At 50.6% G+C, this 18,199-nt stretch overlaps 1 protein-coding gene across 2 annotated transcripts; it reads right to left on the reverse strand.

The window, feature by feature from the left end:
- Positions 1-86: 86 nt before the first annotated feature.
- On the reverse strand, positions 87-17,056 carry DET1 (DET1 partner of COP1 E3 ubiquitin ligase). 2 transcript variants are annotated; one of them, XM_057422757.1, is made up of 5 exons: positions 16,618-17,056; positions 12,709-13,817; positions 8,344-8,534; positions 6,561-6,752; positions 87-2,828 (listed from the first exon to the last, which is right to left on the reverse strand). In XM_057422757.1, exons 2-5 carry the CDS (start codon positions 13,789-13,791, stop codon positions 2,639-2,641), a joined length of 1,656 nt encoding a protein of 551 aa, XP_057278740.1. In that variant the 5' UTR covers positions 13,792-13,817; positions 16,618-17,056; the 3' UTR covers positions 87-2,638. The 2 variants fall into 2 exon arrangements, with proteins under 2 accessions (XP_057278740.1, XP_057278829.1); XM_057422846.1 differs by lacking the exon at positions 16,618-17,056 and adding an exon at positions 14,473-14,494.
- Positions 17,057-18,199: the final 1,143 nt, after the last annotated feature.

Genomic DNA, 18,199 nt, shown 5'->3' on the forward strand with positions numbered 1-18,199 from the left:
GTTGCTAACAAATCTTCATCCTAGCCTAGGAAAAAAATAGCAGGTAGAAAAGATCTCCCCTTTGCTCCCACCCTCCCCACCACACACACTTCTTGTTTCTTCAATAAAAGAATCCAAATTTCAAGCATGAGAAGCTTTTCGTTCAATACATCTCAGTAATAAAATTAACTCTGTGGTAGATATAAAAGGCAGCAGCCAAGACCAGAGGATCTGCTGTGCTACTCCCAGGCAATTAGTACCCAGAATGATCAATCAGTTTGTCTGCAAACAGAGTAAGAAAATACTTCGCACTTAGGCAGCACTTTTTATCCATGAATCTCAAAGTGGTTTTACAAAAGCTGAAAAATATGTTTTTTTGGCCTCATTACAGAGAAGAAAACACCAGCTGGAGCAGGAGGAGATTTGCCCCAGTCACAGAACAATTTACTAGCTGAGCTAAGAACAGATCTCTATGTCTCAGCATCTCACAATCCGTGCCATGCTCTCTGCTTCACACAGGACAGCCTGAATTTGGCAAAAGCTCTGGTTTCAGAAATGAAGTGGTTTGTGTTTTTGCCACCAAATAAAAGTCTAAATGGGGATCTGACAGCTCTTTTAGGAAGCACTGATTTCCCAAGGCTGTGATGCCAAGGAGAAAACTCAGTCTTGGATGGAGCTGCTGAGAGCTTTGGAAAAGAAAAAGTTTCATACTGGAAATGTGAACAAATAAGAGAGTGGTGCAGGAGGAGGTAAATCCACGATCTACAATGTGCAAATGATTCTCCACTTGGAGCTTTAACTAAATGTTTGAGGAACAAATCACAGGATAAAAACCTAAACCTTGGCAAATAGTGTTATTAGATGGAGAGGAACCTGGAGCTGAAGCACGCATGGCCTGACGCCTCCTCTATTAGCAGGCTTCTGCCCTGAAGTTGCTCCTGACAGACCTGAGAAACCAACAGTGCAAACACAAGGAAGAGAGCGGTGAAATACAGTATCTTACCCTAGAAATATGTTTAGCAACCCAGGAGAGGAGAGAAGTACCATGAGATAGAGTAAAGGCTGATTCAGGGAAGCCCAGAGCACCCTCCATTACAAGGTCCACTCTTGATACTAAGCAAGCACCAACAACCCACATGGTTCTCTTCCTATGCAGCACCATGCAAAATGCGTGCATGACTTCAATGTTGTTCTTCACAACACATCACCCACAGCTCAGTTTGGTCCAAACAAGACATCCCCAAGGGTCCTTTAAAGTAGGAGGGTCTCCCATGTATAAGCACCAATTTTGTAATGCCCCTCTATACCTCCTATAGGAATGGGACAACCACAGGCTCGTGATGGATGCAGAGGGATGGGTGTAGTGCCTGGCAGCACAAAGCCATAAACAAGCCTGTGTGCAGGAAAGCCCAAATGTTGGCCTAGAACTAAAAACATGTTTAAAAGAGAAGGTCAGGCCAGCATCCTCACCAGCCCACGCTGGCAGGTAATACTATACCCAGGATCTTATTTTATCAGCAGCATAAACACCACAGTGGTTCAATCAGTACTGATGCACCAGTCAACTGTGCTTTGAAGCCTGGGAACAGCAAATCAGGTTCTCACAGAGAACAGCATATCAGACAGCGATAGGTAAGCAACCTAAATCAACAAGCTCATCTCCTAAGTCAACAAGCTCATCTCCTAACTGCAAACCTGCAGCAATGCACATTAATTCAGGTTTCCTCTCTCTCTTTTGGGCAAACCCGAATACTACTAATTCTCCACACTGGTACTCCATCACACAGGAGGGTGCCAGCAGCTGGGTCTCCCTTGCTCTCAGCAGCAAATGGCTGTGAGGATTCACCCCCATGCTGCAGAAAAGCCCTTCTGATGTGAGCAAGGAGCTGCTGTTGCTCCCCACATGCTTCCCAGACACTCATCTTCCTTCTGTGCCCACCTCCTCATGCATTAGAGACACAGCCAGCTGCCCTGGCTTAATGGTATTAACACACCACTTTTCACTTAGGAGCTTTCAGATACTAAGGCACAAAGATTAAGTGACTTGCATAAGAGTCAGGAACGCACCTTATGTTTCTCGGTTGCAGTGATTTCTCTCACCATTTTTTTTCTGATCTCTTGCATATTAAAATCACGAGTGGATTGTGTGGATGAAAACAGGATTTCATTTCCCTGCTAATACTGAAGACACAAACACGGATAGCTGCATTTCTAAGCCCTCCCCATGGCTCCCATCCATTCCCTCTATGATGTTTGCCTCAACAAAGCAGCAAAGCACCGGTGCAGACGGAAGCACTCCACACATGCAGTGCAAAACTCCAGCTTTGCCATCCTGAGACCTACAACAGGAGAGAAAACGGATGCATCTCTGGGAAACCAGGAAAGGAACCTCAGCTACACTTTGTTCATCAACAGGAACAGGGAACAACAGCAGCGCTTAATGCAGCGGGACTTCCGTGGTACAAACAGGGTGAGAAGAATCATTCCCATGCCTAACTTGAGTTAGGGCAGATGAAGCCCTGCGAGATGCCGGCCAGTCAGAGCTCCCAGGTCAGGATGCTTGACAGGAGCGATGGTTTGGTTTCCTAGAAGGCGCGAGTGCATGGCTTTGGTGTGCCTGTGGCAGAGCCCCAGCCCCAGGAAGAGCAGCCGAGCCATGCTACGTGCAGCTGTGCCTCATGTGGAAGTTCACCACGTACTCAGCGTTAGTGCGCTGCACCGAGATGGCGAAGGGCTCGAAGGGGTGGAAGGTGAACGCAACCAGGCGCCGCACGGTGTGATTGATGGGGCGCCCCAGGAGACCCGCCTGGATCTCAAACTTCAGGAGGCCAGAATCACGAGCGTAAAATCTGAAAGGAAGAGAAAGTCAATTATGGCTGTTCCCAACTATTGACTTTGCCATCTGGGCTCTTCATACACAGAGACAAACACCTTGTTCAAGCTCTGGTACTCCCTCAGGGGCAGGAAGTCCTCAGCTGGGTGTCTGGCTCTTGGCCAGAAAGTCCCTCTCAGGGCAACTAGTTTTCCACTGTCTAGAGAAGCCTGATTTCATTTTAGTATCATCAGTGCCTGTCGTGTTGGTGGACAAAACTGACTTCACAAGAGGGAATAAGCTTGGGCCAGACCCCACTTGTGCTGGCTCTCCATCCACTTAGTGCAAGCTGCTCCCCTTCATCCTTAAGGCAGATATACTGTATTGAACTGAGCTTACTTCCCTTAGTAATAGCCTTCACTGTGAATGTAAGGCCACCCCTTCCCTCTCCCAGTGCTGCCAGGTCGGCTTTTTGCTGCTGCTACACTCCCTTTCAGCCAAGGAAGGTGAACAGCTTGATCCAGTTCTGCTCAGGGGTGCCAAGATGAACTGTGCAGCTCAGCCAGGGTTTTGCAGTTCCTTTTAGATTTCCATCAAGAATAAAAAGCATTAACAAGATAGGCTGGGCAGAAAGCACCTAGTGGATTGCATCCAACAATCAGAGCAAGGGAAGCGGTCAAGGGAAGCCTTGCATCCTTGTCACTCACAAACCTGCAGGTGGCTCAGGCTCATTTATGTCTCCAAACAGCAGAGCTCTGGAACACAGCTTCAGCACACAGCAAACACTGCCAAGTGGATGAGGCAAACACTGCTGAAGAGACAGGTGAGTCTGAGAAGCTCTCTGCTTCTTGAGCCTTCTCTGTGTAACCGACATGAGCCCAAGTAACACCAGGATCCTGTGTTGCTGTGGGAACACAGGACTCTGCGATGACCCCACACTCCCCCAGGCTGTGGTGGAGGTTTCAGATGCGGTGATGGAGGTTTCCGGATGCGGTACCTTCACCAGGCAGCTGGGCTCTAACTCAAGTCCTCAGCCTGAAGTTGTCTCAGTACGTTAGACCCATTTTCTCTGCTCTCCCAGCATTGCCATTTCACCTCCCAGCTGCCTCCTTTTCTATCATCACTTAGTACATGTGGGTATTTTGCATTTTTCATCTGGTTTTCACTCCGAGAATGCTTTTAATCTCAGAGCACATTCCCCCCCCCCCCCCCCCCCCGCCACCAATACAATGCAGTCGGCTTTCAGCCTGGAAGAACGGGTGATGACAGATAGAGGCAATGCTGTTTCAGAAGCAGAAATACTCCACATTTTAACAACAGAGCCTATTGAGAACCTCATGTTCTTCCTGGAGGGCCACTCTCCTCTCCCTTCCTCTGAATCAAAGTGCCAGCCAGCCCTGCCTGAAAATTGCACACAAGAACCCAGCAAGAGAGTCACAATCTTGGTATTTGGCTTTTCAAAAAGCCCTTTCCCTCCTACACAAGGCTGGGTATGCAGAGGGTCATTCTTTAAATAAAGCACAGTCCCCCGTCTGCTCCTCTCTCTCCCCAATTCACAACAATTTACTACTCGAGATGAAGCTCCCTGTAATCTCAAAGATGGCCTCAGTTTGGTATTTTTAAATGTAGTTTTAAAAGCGCTCTGCAATCAGAGGCCATTTCCATGGGCTCTCACTCTGGGGATAAATTAGGCACTGCAATATAAAATTGTATGTCAACAGAAACAGCAAGACCAGCCTTTTCAGACTGTATGAAAATGGAGGATTCATCTGCAGACCAATTTTTTTTTGGTTAAATGGCTCCTTATTAACCATCCAGATGGATTTGAGAGACCCCCTACTATAGGCAAGGCTACGTTAGAGCCTCTTCCTCACAAGTGCCATCATTTCGCCCACTGAATATCTCTTAAAGTCTCCTGGAAAGATATTGGAAGATGGCAGTGATGGAGAACCTAAAGCCCTTCTTGCCTAGGAGCAAACAGCCACTGGTCCCTCAAGTAGCCCGAGCTGAGAATTGAACCTTCAGGGATGCAGAAAGGCACTAAAGGCACTAAGGGTCAAAGTGCTACAGTGCACAGAGGCACTGAAGCCGACGTGTAAAAGGTATGGAGGCCTTCTTATCTGGTACACAGTGCCAGGAAACTGCACATGGATTCTAACACCCTGAGCTGCTGAAGGGTTTTCCACTGCAGACAATTACAGGCCTTACATTACAAATCCTGTGGCCCCTCATTTCCAAGCCCTCAAACCACAACAGGCAGCAGCATTACTTTATTAATCCCTTTTGTTTTGCACGTGAGAAGCACAGCGGCATTATTTCAGCTCCTGAATGGTTAAGGTTAGAGCCTCCTCTTCTGCTTACTTGCCAAAAACCAGGAGCCCCACAGCTCAGAGCCTCTATTCAAGTCCTAATTGACTCTGCATAGCTTTGAGCTTTAAAAGCTCTGGCTCTGAAGGGCCAGTTTGCTCAGGGGAGGGAGGGAAGGTGGCACTTGGCTTTGTTTACTACAAAGACTTAACCACAGCAAACGACTGCAACTGCGGTTTTGCTCTCTTTTGTCTGCTGGAGACATGCACAGGTTGGCGCTGGCAGACAACTGCAGCCCTGCAAGTTTTCCAAACATCAGGCATGACAAGGGGGAAAAGGGCAGGCTTTTCTCTGCAGATAACAGGGGAGCGTGAGATCAAACCAACTCATACGGGCAGAAAAAGCAATTAAATATACATAATTTGGGAACTGAGCGTGCAGGAATAAGCAGAGGTTCCCCAGCACCTGAGTCAGGGCCAGGTGAGACATGAAACCGCTGTTAGAGAATGCATGGATGAAAGTAAAGTTGGGAAACCGGCCAGCATGGGCTCCCCAGTCTGCCTGAGCCCCCACCGTGTGTGCAGCTGCTAAACAAAGCACTTGGGCACTGAAGGCTCGCTTGTTTTCAGAGCACAGGTTTGCTTTGGCAGTACTATAAGTGGAAAGACTATTCTTGCCTGGGGAACTCAGCCTCTTTGTGCCTCTCAGGCCAGAGATACTGGGTTTTTAACCACTACTACTTGCAGCCATGGCTGCAGCCAAGGAAAATAAGTACGTTTCTACAAGAAGCATTGCAAACCTCCTTATGCCCAAGCTCGGGCTTACTCCTGTATCAAAGGCTCAGATGTAAGAGGCACAGAATGGTCTTACACCTGGCTATAACTCCTAGTAGGGAAGCAGATTTCCTCCAGACCACACAAAGAAGGGGGGTATGAAGAGGAGTACAGCTCCCAGCGTGAGAACTGTAAATAAGGCAAGTCTGAAAATAGCTAAATCAATACCATGAGCATTCTGAGAATCACCTAACCCAGCTACTATTTTATTCACAGGATAAACCAGATCATCCTTGCCAGCTAAACCCACGTGCTCAAAAAGGATCCTTCTAGCACAGGAAAGCAGGCACCCAGAACCATATATATCACACTGCAGCCCAAACACAACAGCAGGAGTGCAAGAAGAGGAGGAGGAACAAGAGCATTCGTATGGAAAAGGTTCAGGCTTCACTACCCAGCCCTTCCCCAAGGCAGCTCATGGAGAAGACCTGAAGACCCCTCCTACATATAAGGATAAAACAGTTGTCACAAGGAGAGAGGCCAAGCTTTGTGCTAAATAAACCCTCTGGTAAAAGGATGTCATGAGAGAAAGGCCTCAGTCTACCCAGTTCTCTGCACATATGATGCCGCATGGCAGTGATCTACTGGCTCTGGTCTCCTCACACACAGCCTCTTGGCTTGTTACATACCTTATAGGGTGATCCCCGCAGGTCTTGGGCCGCTCCATGACTGACACCCACTTGTCATCATAGCTGAAAAGAGAGAGGTCGAGGTATGGGCTGCCACTGTAGGACTGGGCGCTGATGGGGAGCTGGCCCAGCAGCCTCCGAACGGCCTCCGTGTGCCCTCCATACTTGGCATTCACGATAGTGTCTTTGAACCTGGAGCAAGCCAAGGAACAGGTTTTACTCACAAAGGCCACAGGTGAACAGCACAGCTCAAATAAACAAGGAGGAAAACTGATAGGGAAGGAAAAGCAGCAGCAGTGTAAGAACTAAACCAGCTCATTTCCAAAGATGTATCACAGGGATTCAAGCACACAGACCTGGTGACCTTTTTATCCTCTCTCATCATTACTGTTTCTGCTCTGAAAGTCCAAACTGACAGAAGGAGAAGACTGTGCCTGGCCCCAGCTGCTCTGCAGTGCAGGAAATGAACAGGATCAGAAACAGAGAGAGATGGATTAGCAGCTTATCAGCCAATCCAAGTTCTACCATGAAGCCTGGAAACAGCATAAGCAAAAGCCAGAGGGTTTCACAGTAACAGTTGAGCCCTTAATGTTGACATAGCCACTATGTCTGAAATGCATAAAGGGAAAAACCTGAGATGAGGAAGAACCCTGAGAGGAAACCTAAAGCTCTTCAGAAACTCCACTGAGCTGAAAGTTCTTCCTGGTGGAGAGATGAACAGAGGCTGGATTTCCTTTCCAAGTAAAACTGGAGCTTTCTATGTGCAAGAACAATCAGATCGGCTGCACAGATGTCATACATCAAGGAGGGTAAAACACTTCCACTTGGCCAGAAACACACAGCCAAAAGCCACCTCACTGTGGCCTATGCTCTATTATACTTTGCTGTGGAAGATAAGCACTCCTGTTAAAGGCCCTTGTAGCTAAGAGGATGAAAAGATTCTCCTCTCTATTTTAACAGAAGGCAGGAGTTGCTCTTTGGGTGTCTGCAGTGGGCTCTCTCATTCTCTCCCCTCCCACTAAGCACTATGGATTTCCTGACAGGCAGCTTTAGAAAGTTACAGACACAGTCAACTTCCTCTAACTTATGTGACGTCAACCTAAAATCAACAGAAGCTTCGTGCCCAGAAGTGGTTGCCAAGTACTTTGGATGATGTGAAACAAGCCACTGGAAGAACAAAACGCCCTGAGTCACATAAAAATATATTCCAAGAGAAATAACACACTCTGCCTCATTAAAACCACATCCGACAACTGAAGTACATTCTAGAAATCCAGGTTATTTTGATGTTTTGCTCAGCTCCCACAATAGGCCTAATCAGAGGAGCTTCCTTTCTCCTAACAGTTTGATGAGAGCCACAGTCCTGTGGCTGATGTTGTAGAAAATGCTACAGAACAGTTTGATACACACTAAATTCAGAGAATGCCACTTGGCAATTAGCATCTTGACAAATCTTATCTTCAGGCACCTAAGCTACTGGGCTTTAATAACCTCCAGAAGAGTTACTGCTCCAGGAGGGCCTGAAATATCTTTCCCTCAAAACTCCCCTTCCTTCTTCTATGCACTGGATTGCCGCTGCTTTGTTCCTTAATGCAATGAGACAGATGCTGTGGAATATCAAACCAGATGCACAAGGCTGCAAGATGAGCCATGTCCAAGCAACACCCATGCAACTAAAGGAACTGGTTTTCTCAGGGTTGCTGTTGTTATTTGATACTGGCCTTCAGCTGATGGGGTTGAGCGCATGTCTATGTGGGATAAAGCATGCTCCGAATAGGCTCACCGGCGCTGGATCTGCCTGGCAAAGTTGTTGCTGGAGGCTGAGCAGGGGAACTGGACGGCCTCGCTGTGCAGGGTGGCGTTCCTGAACAGGTCACAGAAGTTCTCAAACAGCTCCAGCAGCTCGTCAGATGTGTTCTCGAAGACAGCAATAACCTCTGTGGTCACCATGTTGTACACAACGAAGAACGAAGGCTGGGAAGAGAGGCAGAGGTTACCCAGGGGAAGCTGTCCCCTCCATATCCCCACATGACACCACAGACCCTACCCAAATGTCTTTGCAGGGCAGGAGAATCCCACATCCCCATACTAATCCATTCTGCCTTCATCCATGCCTCCACAGGTACCAAATTATCCACCTTTAACTGTGATTATTTATGAAGAAAACTTAATGGACTTCCAATTTTCAACTTGAATTGGATGTCAATGCTCCTGTTTTCTCTTCCTCTGCCCTCCACCAAACGCAAAATGCTTTCTAAAGTGCCAAATTTAACTTTCCTGCTGACAAAATGATCTTAAATCCAGAGCTAGCTGGCCACAAATTAGTTTTTCAGACATACATTTTCTTCCTCTTTTTAATATTTCCATCCCACAGAGATGAGCATTTTTAGTGTACTATGCACTAAAGCACTGCCCACAAGGAGTTGTGACCTCCATGCTCTGCCAGTACAGAAATTAAAAACTGAAAGACATTAATGGCTTCTTTTTAATGACAACATTCTTGTGCAAGAAGGCTCCGGAACCATGCTGCAGATTGGCAATGGCAGTGTTTCATGGCAACAAGGCAAAGTCCTGCACCTGGGTCAGGACAATCCCAAGCATAAATAGACTGGGCAGAGAATAGATTGAGAGCAGCCCTGAGGAGAAGGGGTGCTGGTTGACGAGAAGCTCTGCATGTCCCAGCAATGTGCACTCACAGCCCCAAAACCCCGCATGTGCTGTGCTGCATCAAAAGGAGCATGAGCAACAGGTCAAAGGAGCTGTTTTTCTCCCCTCTACTCCCCTCTGAGATCCACCCCCCCATGCAGTCCTGTGTCCAGCTCTGGGGCCTCCAACACAAGAGGGACGTGGAGATGTTGGAGCAAGTCCAGAGGAGGCTATGAAAATGCTCCAAGGGCCGGAGCAGCTCTGCTCTGGAGCCAGGCTGACAGCTGAGCTTGTTCAACCTGGAGAAGGCTCCGAGGACACCTTATGACAGTCTTCCAGTACCTAATGGGGGCCCAAAAGAAATCTGGAGAAGGATCTTTTTACAAGGGCCTGTAGGGACAGGACAAGGGGAATGGCTTTAACCTTCTGTTATTTCTTAGTCATCCGATTGCGCTGCCTGTACGTTACACTGCCATCGCACCTACTCTGCCCCTCGGCATACCGCATCTGCACAGAGGCGGTGTAGTTTACACACACAGGGTCATAGAATCATAGAGTAGCAGGTTGGAAGGGCCCTGAAAGATCATCTCGTCCAATCTTTCCAGGCAATGCATGACCTAGACTAGATGTCAAAGCACCTTGTCCAGCATCATCCCATCAGAGTTGCACGATTTCATACGGGCATCTGGCTAAACATTGCAAAAAGAGAAGCTGTAACATTAGGCTGGATTTTGGGAATTCACAGCACAGTAACTTTTTCGGCTGCCCTAGTACAAAGCATACGAATAGGGAAGATGGAATAGGGGGAAATTTATTTCTCTGAATCCCAGAAGCCTTGACATGACACCTCACCATACTTCAAGAAGTGAATCTTGACAGTGGGTTGGACTAGATGATCTCCAGAGGTCCCTTCCAACCCCAGTGATTCTGTGATTCTGATTCTGTGATTCTGACAGAGGGGAGACTGAGATGAGCTCTTAGGCAGAAGCTCCTCCCTGGGAGGGTGCTGAGGCGCTGGCGGAGGGTGCCCAGAGAAGCTGTGGCTGCCCCATCCCTGGCAGTGTCCAAGGCCAGGTTGGACACAGGGGCTTGGAGCAACCTGCTCTAGTGGAAGGTGTTCCTGCCAGCAGCAGGGATTGGAACTTGAAGATTTTTAATTTCCCTTCCAACCCGAACTATTCTGTGATTCTATGAAGACGCTGACATTGCATTACTGAAGGTACATCAAAGGGAGACAAGGTTCCCATCCCATTGGCAAAGGGCACATTTAATCCTTGATCAAATGTAGCATTCATTAGAGACACGAGTGCTAACAACCCAGCACCCTAAAGCAAGAACCTGCCCCGACTTCAAAGGTAACCAATTCCCATGGTACCTGCACACATACCTGGTTAAATCTTCTGTCAATAAAGACAATTATCTAACTGCTTCACCTTCCGCTCCCAAGAAGTGCTCAGGGATGATGCAGGCACTCTGCCCACCCTCCCACCTGCAAATCTCCCAAGGTTTGTTTGGCTTACAGCCCCAAAATAACTTGTGCTAATACAATCCAGCCCCCACACATCCAAATGAAGAGCTCTACATGAGGTTACTCACTCGACTACTGCCTGAGGAAAGGAAAGCCCTTCTGAAATACAGGGCTGGAGAAGAGACAAAATAAGAGGAGACAGCAGAAGAAAAAACTATTTACATCATTGGAGATTGCAGGGATAACCTTAAATAAAAAGTTCCTTTGCCAGGTTAACACATAGACACATCCGCAGGATGCCCCTGACCAGAGAAACTACCTTCAACTGCTCTTTAGCAGCACCTGCAACACAGGCAAAAACCATCATCACAGCAGAGGTAGCAGAAATCAAGTGGCAGAAATTACACAGCAAGGCTGCCAAGTCTATCAACACAAGCCTGGAACAACCAAACCCCAAGCTACATACACAAGCAATCTTGAAGGATTCCATACAGACCCTGACAATATAAAGTACAAACAGCACCTTCTTCAACCTTCTTGGTAGAGAAGCCAGAGAGAAGAGAGGAGCCTGAAACTGGATGAAACCTCATGTTCTTCTCTGACAGACAAAAGAAAAATTGGAGCTTTCGGTATATTGTGAGCCAGATTTTCTTTGTTCAGGATGTCCTAACACAAAGCCTACGTTCAGGCAGGTCTGTGGAGCCTGCTCCACATCTGGAATTATCTCCTGAAAGAACTGAGGTTCCTTCCTCCAGCATAAAACACACTGCCCGAGAACACCACAAACCAACCACAATCTGCACCTTCAAGTAACCTTTGGGTGAAGAGAGTCTGGAGCTCCAGCAAACTGGGCACAGCAGCCTCGGTAACCACAGTGCAGGGCAGAGCTGAGCCAGCCACAGACGTCAGGTGAGGAGCACTGTTCCACATACCAGCAAAGAGCTCAAAGCTGCAGGCCACTTCCACAAAGCTTTAATGTTTTTGAGGCAGATGCACAGTTTTACACAGTGTGTAAAGCTGAACAGATTACACCGTAACCTATTCCCTCCCAAAGCAGCTCTCCCAAACACCACATAAGAGAAAAATAAAGAGAGCCAATTATCTTCCAGGAAGAATGAGATTATGACAACACACAAAGAACTACTGTTTGTTTCTTCTAGGAACTAAATCCTGGATCTGGCAAAGACAGGAAGGGAGAAAAGGGTATGAAAGAAAACCAAACATCTGGGAACAGTCAGACCTACATGCAGCACTGCAGATTTATTATGAATTCTTACTAAATACCCTCAACAGAATCAAAACCAAGTGGATTAAAGGAATAGAACAAGCTAATAAACCATGCTTCTCAGCTTCACAGAGCTCAAAACCTGACCAGAGCTCTAATGGTAGTGAAAGAGATGATCAGCCTGGGGCATGGTGAAAGGTCTGGAGGGGCCCAGCACTGACTGAGCTACATGTGCCCTGATTTGACTTTTTTAGTACTAAGCTGAAAGGAGAAGCAATTGGCACATTAAATAGATCTAAAAGCTGCTACTCCAATTTGGAGAGATAAATACTAACTCACTGAAGCTTGAAAGAGTGAGCGCGTAGGCAGAACAGAAAAGGGAATTCTACTGGGGAAAGATGAAGACTATTCTATTTGAAAAACATGCTTGAAGATACATGAGAGAACGGAGAGGCTGCCTCTGCAACTGAAGTGTACTACCTGAAACACCAGCTAAAAAATTAATCAGCTGGGGATCTGGGAGGGGAGGCTTGTACTAAATCTGTGAGCAAGGGGAACAATCCCTGGAGAAAGGGGACTCCACGACACATCAAATGTCTTCTCTCTCATTTTTAGTTGAGAAGCAGTGAAATTATGAGAGCAAAAGCTATGAAAGTTATTCAATATCAGAGGTATCATATGTTCACACAAGAATGAAGTACTGAGTAGCCTAAACAACACTCACACACTCAGCTATGAAGCACAACTCACAGCACTGCACACACTTGAGCTGCCTCAAAGCAACGAGCAGCCTGAAGAGGCTGCAGTACCTGGGAAGGGTCCGTCACCCGCAGCGTGACCACATCTTCACTAGTGTATTTGATGAAGAGATGGTTCTCATCCAAAAGCTGCATCTTCCACATGCGGAGCTGCCTCAGCTGATCGAAGTACTGGAAGAACCTTCTTTTTGCTATGGCGCTTCCATCCTGCTCGGCCCTTCTCCACAGGTACACCAGCAGTCTGTGCTTCAAAGAGTTTATGAAGGGCTCTTTGTAGGGGTTGGCCATCCCTGTCTGAGTGTCCCGCTGCACCTCGGGATACACCGCAGACAGCGTTAGGAGATCATCCTCATAGCAGAAGCGGCCAATCGTCCGTACGTCGATGAACGTACCCTCAGGTGTGACTTGAAAGACATGAATTGTCTGTTGCTGCACAGAGAGAATGGCCAAGATGTTCTTATAGAGGTACAGCCCCTGGTTGTGAGACAGGATGACTTTGTCACATTTGAAAGTCCGTGTGTCACAAAGTCTGCCCGTGTGGAGGTCTATGATATGCAGGGAATAATCCTCCAGGGGGGAGCGGGGATTAGGGGTCACGGACTCGCTGTTGCGGTAGACCTCGAAGAAGGGAGGGTGAGGCTCCTCGGGGAGGTACGCGGCAGAGCCCACGATCACGTACCGGCAGTCATCAGTGAACAAGCTGCACTCCCGGTTCAAGTGCTCCCCGTTGGAGGCCACATTGGTGATGTGGAGCAGGACAAAGAAGCGCTCAAAGAGCCGCCCGCGGATGTTGACAGATCTTTGGTCGTTGCCGTTGGCCAGGATCTCCCCCTCATAGCCCTGCAGGAGGTCTTCTGCCGCCTGGCAGCCCTGATACTCATAGATCTCCAGAGAGGTCTGGTCAGAGGAGAAGGCGATGAAGTAGCGGCCATCAGGGGAGAACTTGCGCAAGAAGCAGGGCGGCTTCTCCACGTTGACCACGGTGAAGTTGGGGAAGACGTTCTGGTGGAAGACACGGACCTGGTGCCAGTGGGTGCCGGCTTTCCCCGAGCTGATCCGGCGGCGCTCCAGGCGGTGGATGACGTTCTGGTTCTGGATGCGGCGGGGCCTGATTGTGGGGGCATCATGGTCCATGGTCAGAGCTCTACTTCATCTTCACCCTGAAGGGAAGAGAGCACACATGTGCTGTGGAACCACACAGAAATGGGGGTAGAATGCACGGTGCTGGGGACCTGCTTGCATGGATAGGTTGGTGGAAAGCCCTATAGCACCTAGTGGAGGTGGCTGAGAGATGCAGTCCCACTCTGGGGAAGGGAGAAACAGGAAGACACTATGGGGAGAATCTGGGTAAAAGACCTCAATGGCAGGGGAAATGGGGAAGAGCACAGAGGTGACCCCAGTGCACTGAGGGGTGATAGTACCTGCAAACCTGCCTAATGAAGAGCAAAACACAGGGGGAACTGGAAGGGGACAGATGCACGGGACAGGCACAGGGGAGCACTAAGGGAATGAAGGGAGCCCGCAGGCAAGGGGGAGGGTATCCGGAGAGCCGCGGATAACCCACAGACCTACTGGCTAACAGGTACCGGGAGAGGGCTGCTTGGAGAGCACGGAGGGTGCTGGGGCACAGGCGAGGGCACCGGGAGGCGAGCGGGCCTGCCTGCCAGGGGCCCACAGGGAGCTCCGAGTCCCGGCGGCTCTGGGGGGACCCCGAGCTCCAGGGAACCCCCTCGGGGCTCCCAGCCGCCCTCCCGCTGGCCGGGAGAGCAGAGGGGGTCCCCGGGCCGGCAGAAGGCCAGGCCGCACCGCGCTCACCGCCGGGCCCAGCGCTGGGTCCCGCCGCTCACGCCATGGCCGCCGCCATCTTCCCGCCACCGCACGACTACGGGAGCGAGAGTGGATCACCCGCCCGACTTCCGCTTCCGGAACAGCGAGGCGGGCCGCGGCTGGCCAGAGTGTCAGCGGAACGGGGAGCCTCTGCCCCCTGGCGGGAAGGAGGGAACACTGCGGGGCGAGCCCGGACACCCATCCAGAACCCACGCTGTACCCATCCCGCATCCATCCAGAACCCACCCTGCACCCATCCCGCATCCATCCAGAACCACCCTGTACCCATCCCGCATCCATCCAGAACCCACGCTGCACCCATCCCGCATCCATCCAGAACCCACCCTGCACCCATCCCGCATCCATCCAGAACTCACCCTGCACCCATCTGGCACCCCCTGAAACCCAGCACCCACTCAGCAGCCTGATCAACTCCCTGCACTCATCCTTCACCCCTCTCCCTGCACCCCGGTCACCCACCCTGCACCCATCCTCCACCCCATCCCAGTACTCCCTGCATCCCCATCCAACCATCCCGAAGCCCCCTGCACCATCCCTCACCCCTATCCCACACCCCAGTGCCCCCCGACACCCCTCATGCCTTGAGCATCCCAAACCTCTCCATCCCCAGGCACCCCGAATCCCTGCACTGGAGCACTCCAGGGTATCAGCACCCCGACACCTCGCCCCCAGCACCAGCGGCAGAGATTGGGGTCACCCCTGGGCACCCCTTCAGGCTTTCCAAGGAGCTTGAAAGCTTTCTGCTCTCCCAGGCTTTCAGCAGCATCCCCCTTTGCGCCCCCCGCATTAGCAGCCGGCAGCGAGAACAGCTCCGAGGGGCATTTTGTCCTTCAAAGGGAAGGGAGGAGGAATGTCAGGGGGGCCCTTGAGATCCATTAGCTGGCCTCTCACCGGGGCTGAGCTGCCACGCTAGCACCTGGAGCCATTCCATCAGCGGATGCAGGAGCTGGGAGCAGGGAGCAGGGGGTGGGATGCTCAAACCGGGATGCCAGAGAGCCTGATGGGTGCATCTCCTTCCTGTAGGGCGGGTGGCCCCACAGGGACACAGCACTAATAGCATCAGGATGGAGAGGGGTGCTCCTGCTGCACCGAAGCTGTTGAAATTCCCAGGGATCCTCCATGTGTTTCATGGGATGCTTCAGGGTATTGGGGTGGAGCAGGACTCCTATACCCCAGGGGATGTGACTTGGATGTCCCCAACTGCCTTCCGCAGGGATAGGGAAGGCAGCCTGCCTGGCATTTCCATGCAGCAGGAAGGGGTCCCTGGGGGATCCTTGTGGCTGCCACCCCACCTGCCTGCCCCATTCCCATCTCCCACATTTTCATGCCCACCAGCCATACCCTGCATCCATTTCCTCTCTCCCAGTGGCAGGAGGCGCGATGACAAGACTAAAATGAATGGCCCCAGCGCCTCTCTTTGTCTCTGCCTGCTGCCTAATTAATTGAGATCCACCTTAATAGGATCAAACTAAATACCAAAGAGCATCCAACCACACAGCAGCTGGCAGCAAAACAACCGCCCGGCGCACGCACACACAGTGAAAGACAACTCGCTGGACAAAAGAGCCATTAACACACCTGCAATTAACGCTTCCGGAGCTAATAACTTCATTACCACAGTATCCCCACAGCCACAGCCCCCACGGTGCTGAGGAGGGGGCCCGGGGACCCTCACTTGAAGCGGTTTCATCCCTTAGCAGGGTTTGCATCACATGCAATAAAGCTCATTGTGGGTATGAGGCTGGGGGCGAAGATAGTCCTGGCTCCCTGGGGAGCATCCATTGAGGTGGATGCTGAAGGCTCAGAGCTCCTGGGATACTTCACCAGCTGCTATTTCCCACCTCTGCAGTGTCTTGTGCCACCCCTTGGGGGCCCACCAGTGGGGGACACATCACTGTCCCCATCACTGTCTGCTAGGGGACAGTGGGGTGTCCCTTTGCAAACCCCCAGGCCAGAAGGAGATGGCAAACCCCAGCCCAGAGCACTGGCACAGGGGTTAGTGGGGTTGGTCCAGAGGTTGCTGGGATGGATATGAGGGTTACTGGGCTCCTCCAGCCTCACAGGTCAATGGCTTTGGGTCTCATTGGGTTGGTTTTGGTGGAAGTCCCTTACCTCCACTGCAGCAGCATGCTCTGTGCCTTCACAATGAGCCTCAGCACTGGAGGGTATCACGAGCCCCAACACCCTCTGCCAGTGCCACATCCACATCCAGCCCGTTATTCCAGAGGCAGAAAGTGGGTTAAAAAGGAAAACAATAAATCTCAGCCCATTCAGGCTGGTTTGGAGGATTTCTGCCATTCCTGAAGCCAGGACCCTTCTGCTGTTCTTTGGCTGTTTCCCAAGAGCCTCCCAGCTCTGGATCCCATGGCTGTTTTCCCAGGACTGGAGAGGGTGTGTAAGGACAACAGTGCTGGGGAGATCACATGGAGGGTGATGCACCATCAGCCAGATACAACCCCCAGCATGAAATCACTGTGGGGAAAAGCTGGATTGTCCCCTTGCAGGGATGCTTGCGGAGGAAGAAAAACTCTCCATGTCCTGAGCATCACTATTCCCCTCCCATGGCCACAGAGCTTGGTTGCTGTGGACTTCCCCATTGTGCCAAGGGTGGGGAAAATAAAACCCAGTTGCTTTTAAGATAATAAAATGAGGGTGAAATATGTACAAGAGCCCAGTGTGGGGAGGAAGGCTTCAGCCTTGAGTCCTCCCCAAGCCCTGCCTGTGCATCCCCATGGCCACTCTGCAGGAACTGGCTGCTTCCAGGGGGTGTTTTTAGGGTGAAGCATCCTAGCAGTGGTAGCAACAAACTTCAGAGGGGGAAACTCCTGCTGGTGTGAGAAAAGAGCAAAGGGAACAGAAGGAGACCTTGGATGTCTCCCATTTTCCCAAGGAAAAAAAGGATGTAATTCCATATTTAGATCTTCCCCAAGACTGGGCAGTGACTCTGTTCATGTTTGCAGAGTTTTGGATGGGGAACCACATACATATGGCTTTATAAATGGGATGAAAAGGTCCTGTCCTTAAAACCTGCGCTGGTTTTAACTGGCATCAGAGGCTGTTTTTGAAGTGGGACTGAGGGGCTCCAATGTGATCACCACCATCAGAATGGGGTCTGCAGGTCTAGAGTCCATGGGTTTCCTGTTCTTGGGGTTGTCATTTCTCTGCTTGAAGGCAAGATCTGCTTCAAACACCTCCCAAAACTCTCCTGGCCTTTGCACAGTGCAGGTAGAACTCCAGGGGCAGGAGGTGGGGGCTCACTGGGGTGCCCCATCTTTCTGGGTTGCTCACATAGGGGTGCCACTACTGGATAATGGGGATCCCCTAAGCACAGGGGACAGGCAGAGAGACAGCATCACCCACTGCAGCAGGGTGTCCAAGCTATCCCATGGTAAGAGCTCGATAAGCTTAGCCCACAGCCAGCTCCGTGCATGGCGTGACAGCCCTGTCCCCCCCCCAATGCACCCACCACCACGGGATGACACCCCTGTGCGTGTCGTCCCGCCCCCCCAGCCCTATACCCCACCGTACACCCATCACAGGGTGACAGCCTTGTCACCCCCCCCCTCGTGTCACCCATGGGGTGACAGCCCTATACCCACCGTAACCCACCATAGGGTGACACCGTGTGTCCCCTCCCGTGTTACCCGATGATGGGGGGGGGGGGTGCAGCCCGTCTGATGCGCAGTGACATTTG

This window comes from Pezoporus wallicus, unplaced genomic scaffold, assembly GCF_028554395.1.
Source record: "Pezoporus wallicus isolate ANWC-B61680 ecotype Strahan unplaced genomic scaffold, APGP_CSIRO_Pwel_v1 contig_3952, whole genome shotgun sequence".
Lineage (NCBI taxonomy): Eukaryota > Metazoa > Chordata > Aves > Psittaciformes > Psittacidae > Pezoporus > Pezoporus wallicus.

Bases quoted from the DNA above. Each gene is read 5' to 3' on its own strand.
- DET1 (XM_057422757.1), bottom strand. From the start codon at position 13,791: ATGGACCATGATGCCCCCACAATCAGGCCCCGCCGCATCCAGAACCAG. The intron at 6,753-8,343 runs GTGAGCCTATTC...GGCTTGCTCCAG, and splicing joins GCCAGGCAGATCCAGCGCCG to GTTCAAAGACACTATCGTGA. The intron at 2,829-6,560 runs GTATGTAACAAG...TCTTCCTTTCAG, and splicing joins TGCGGGGATCACCCTATAAG to ATTTTACGCTCGTGATTCTG.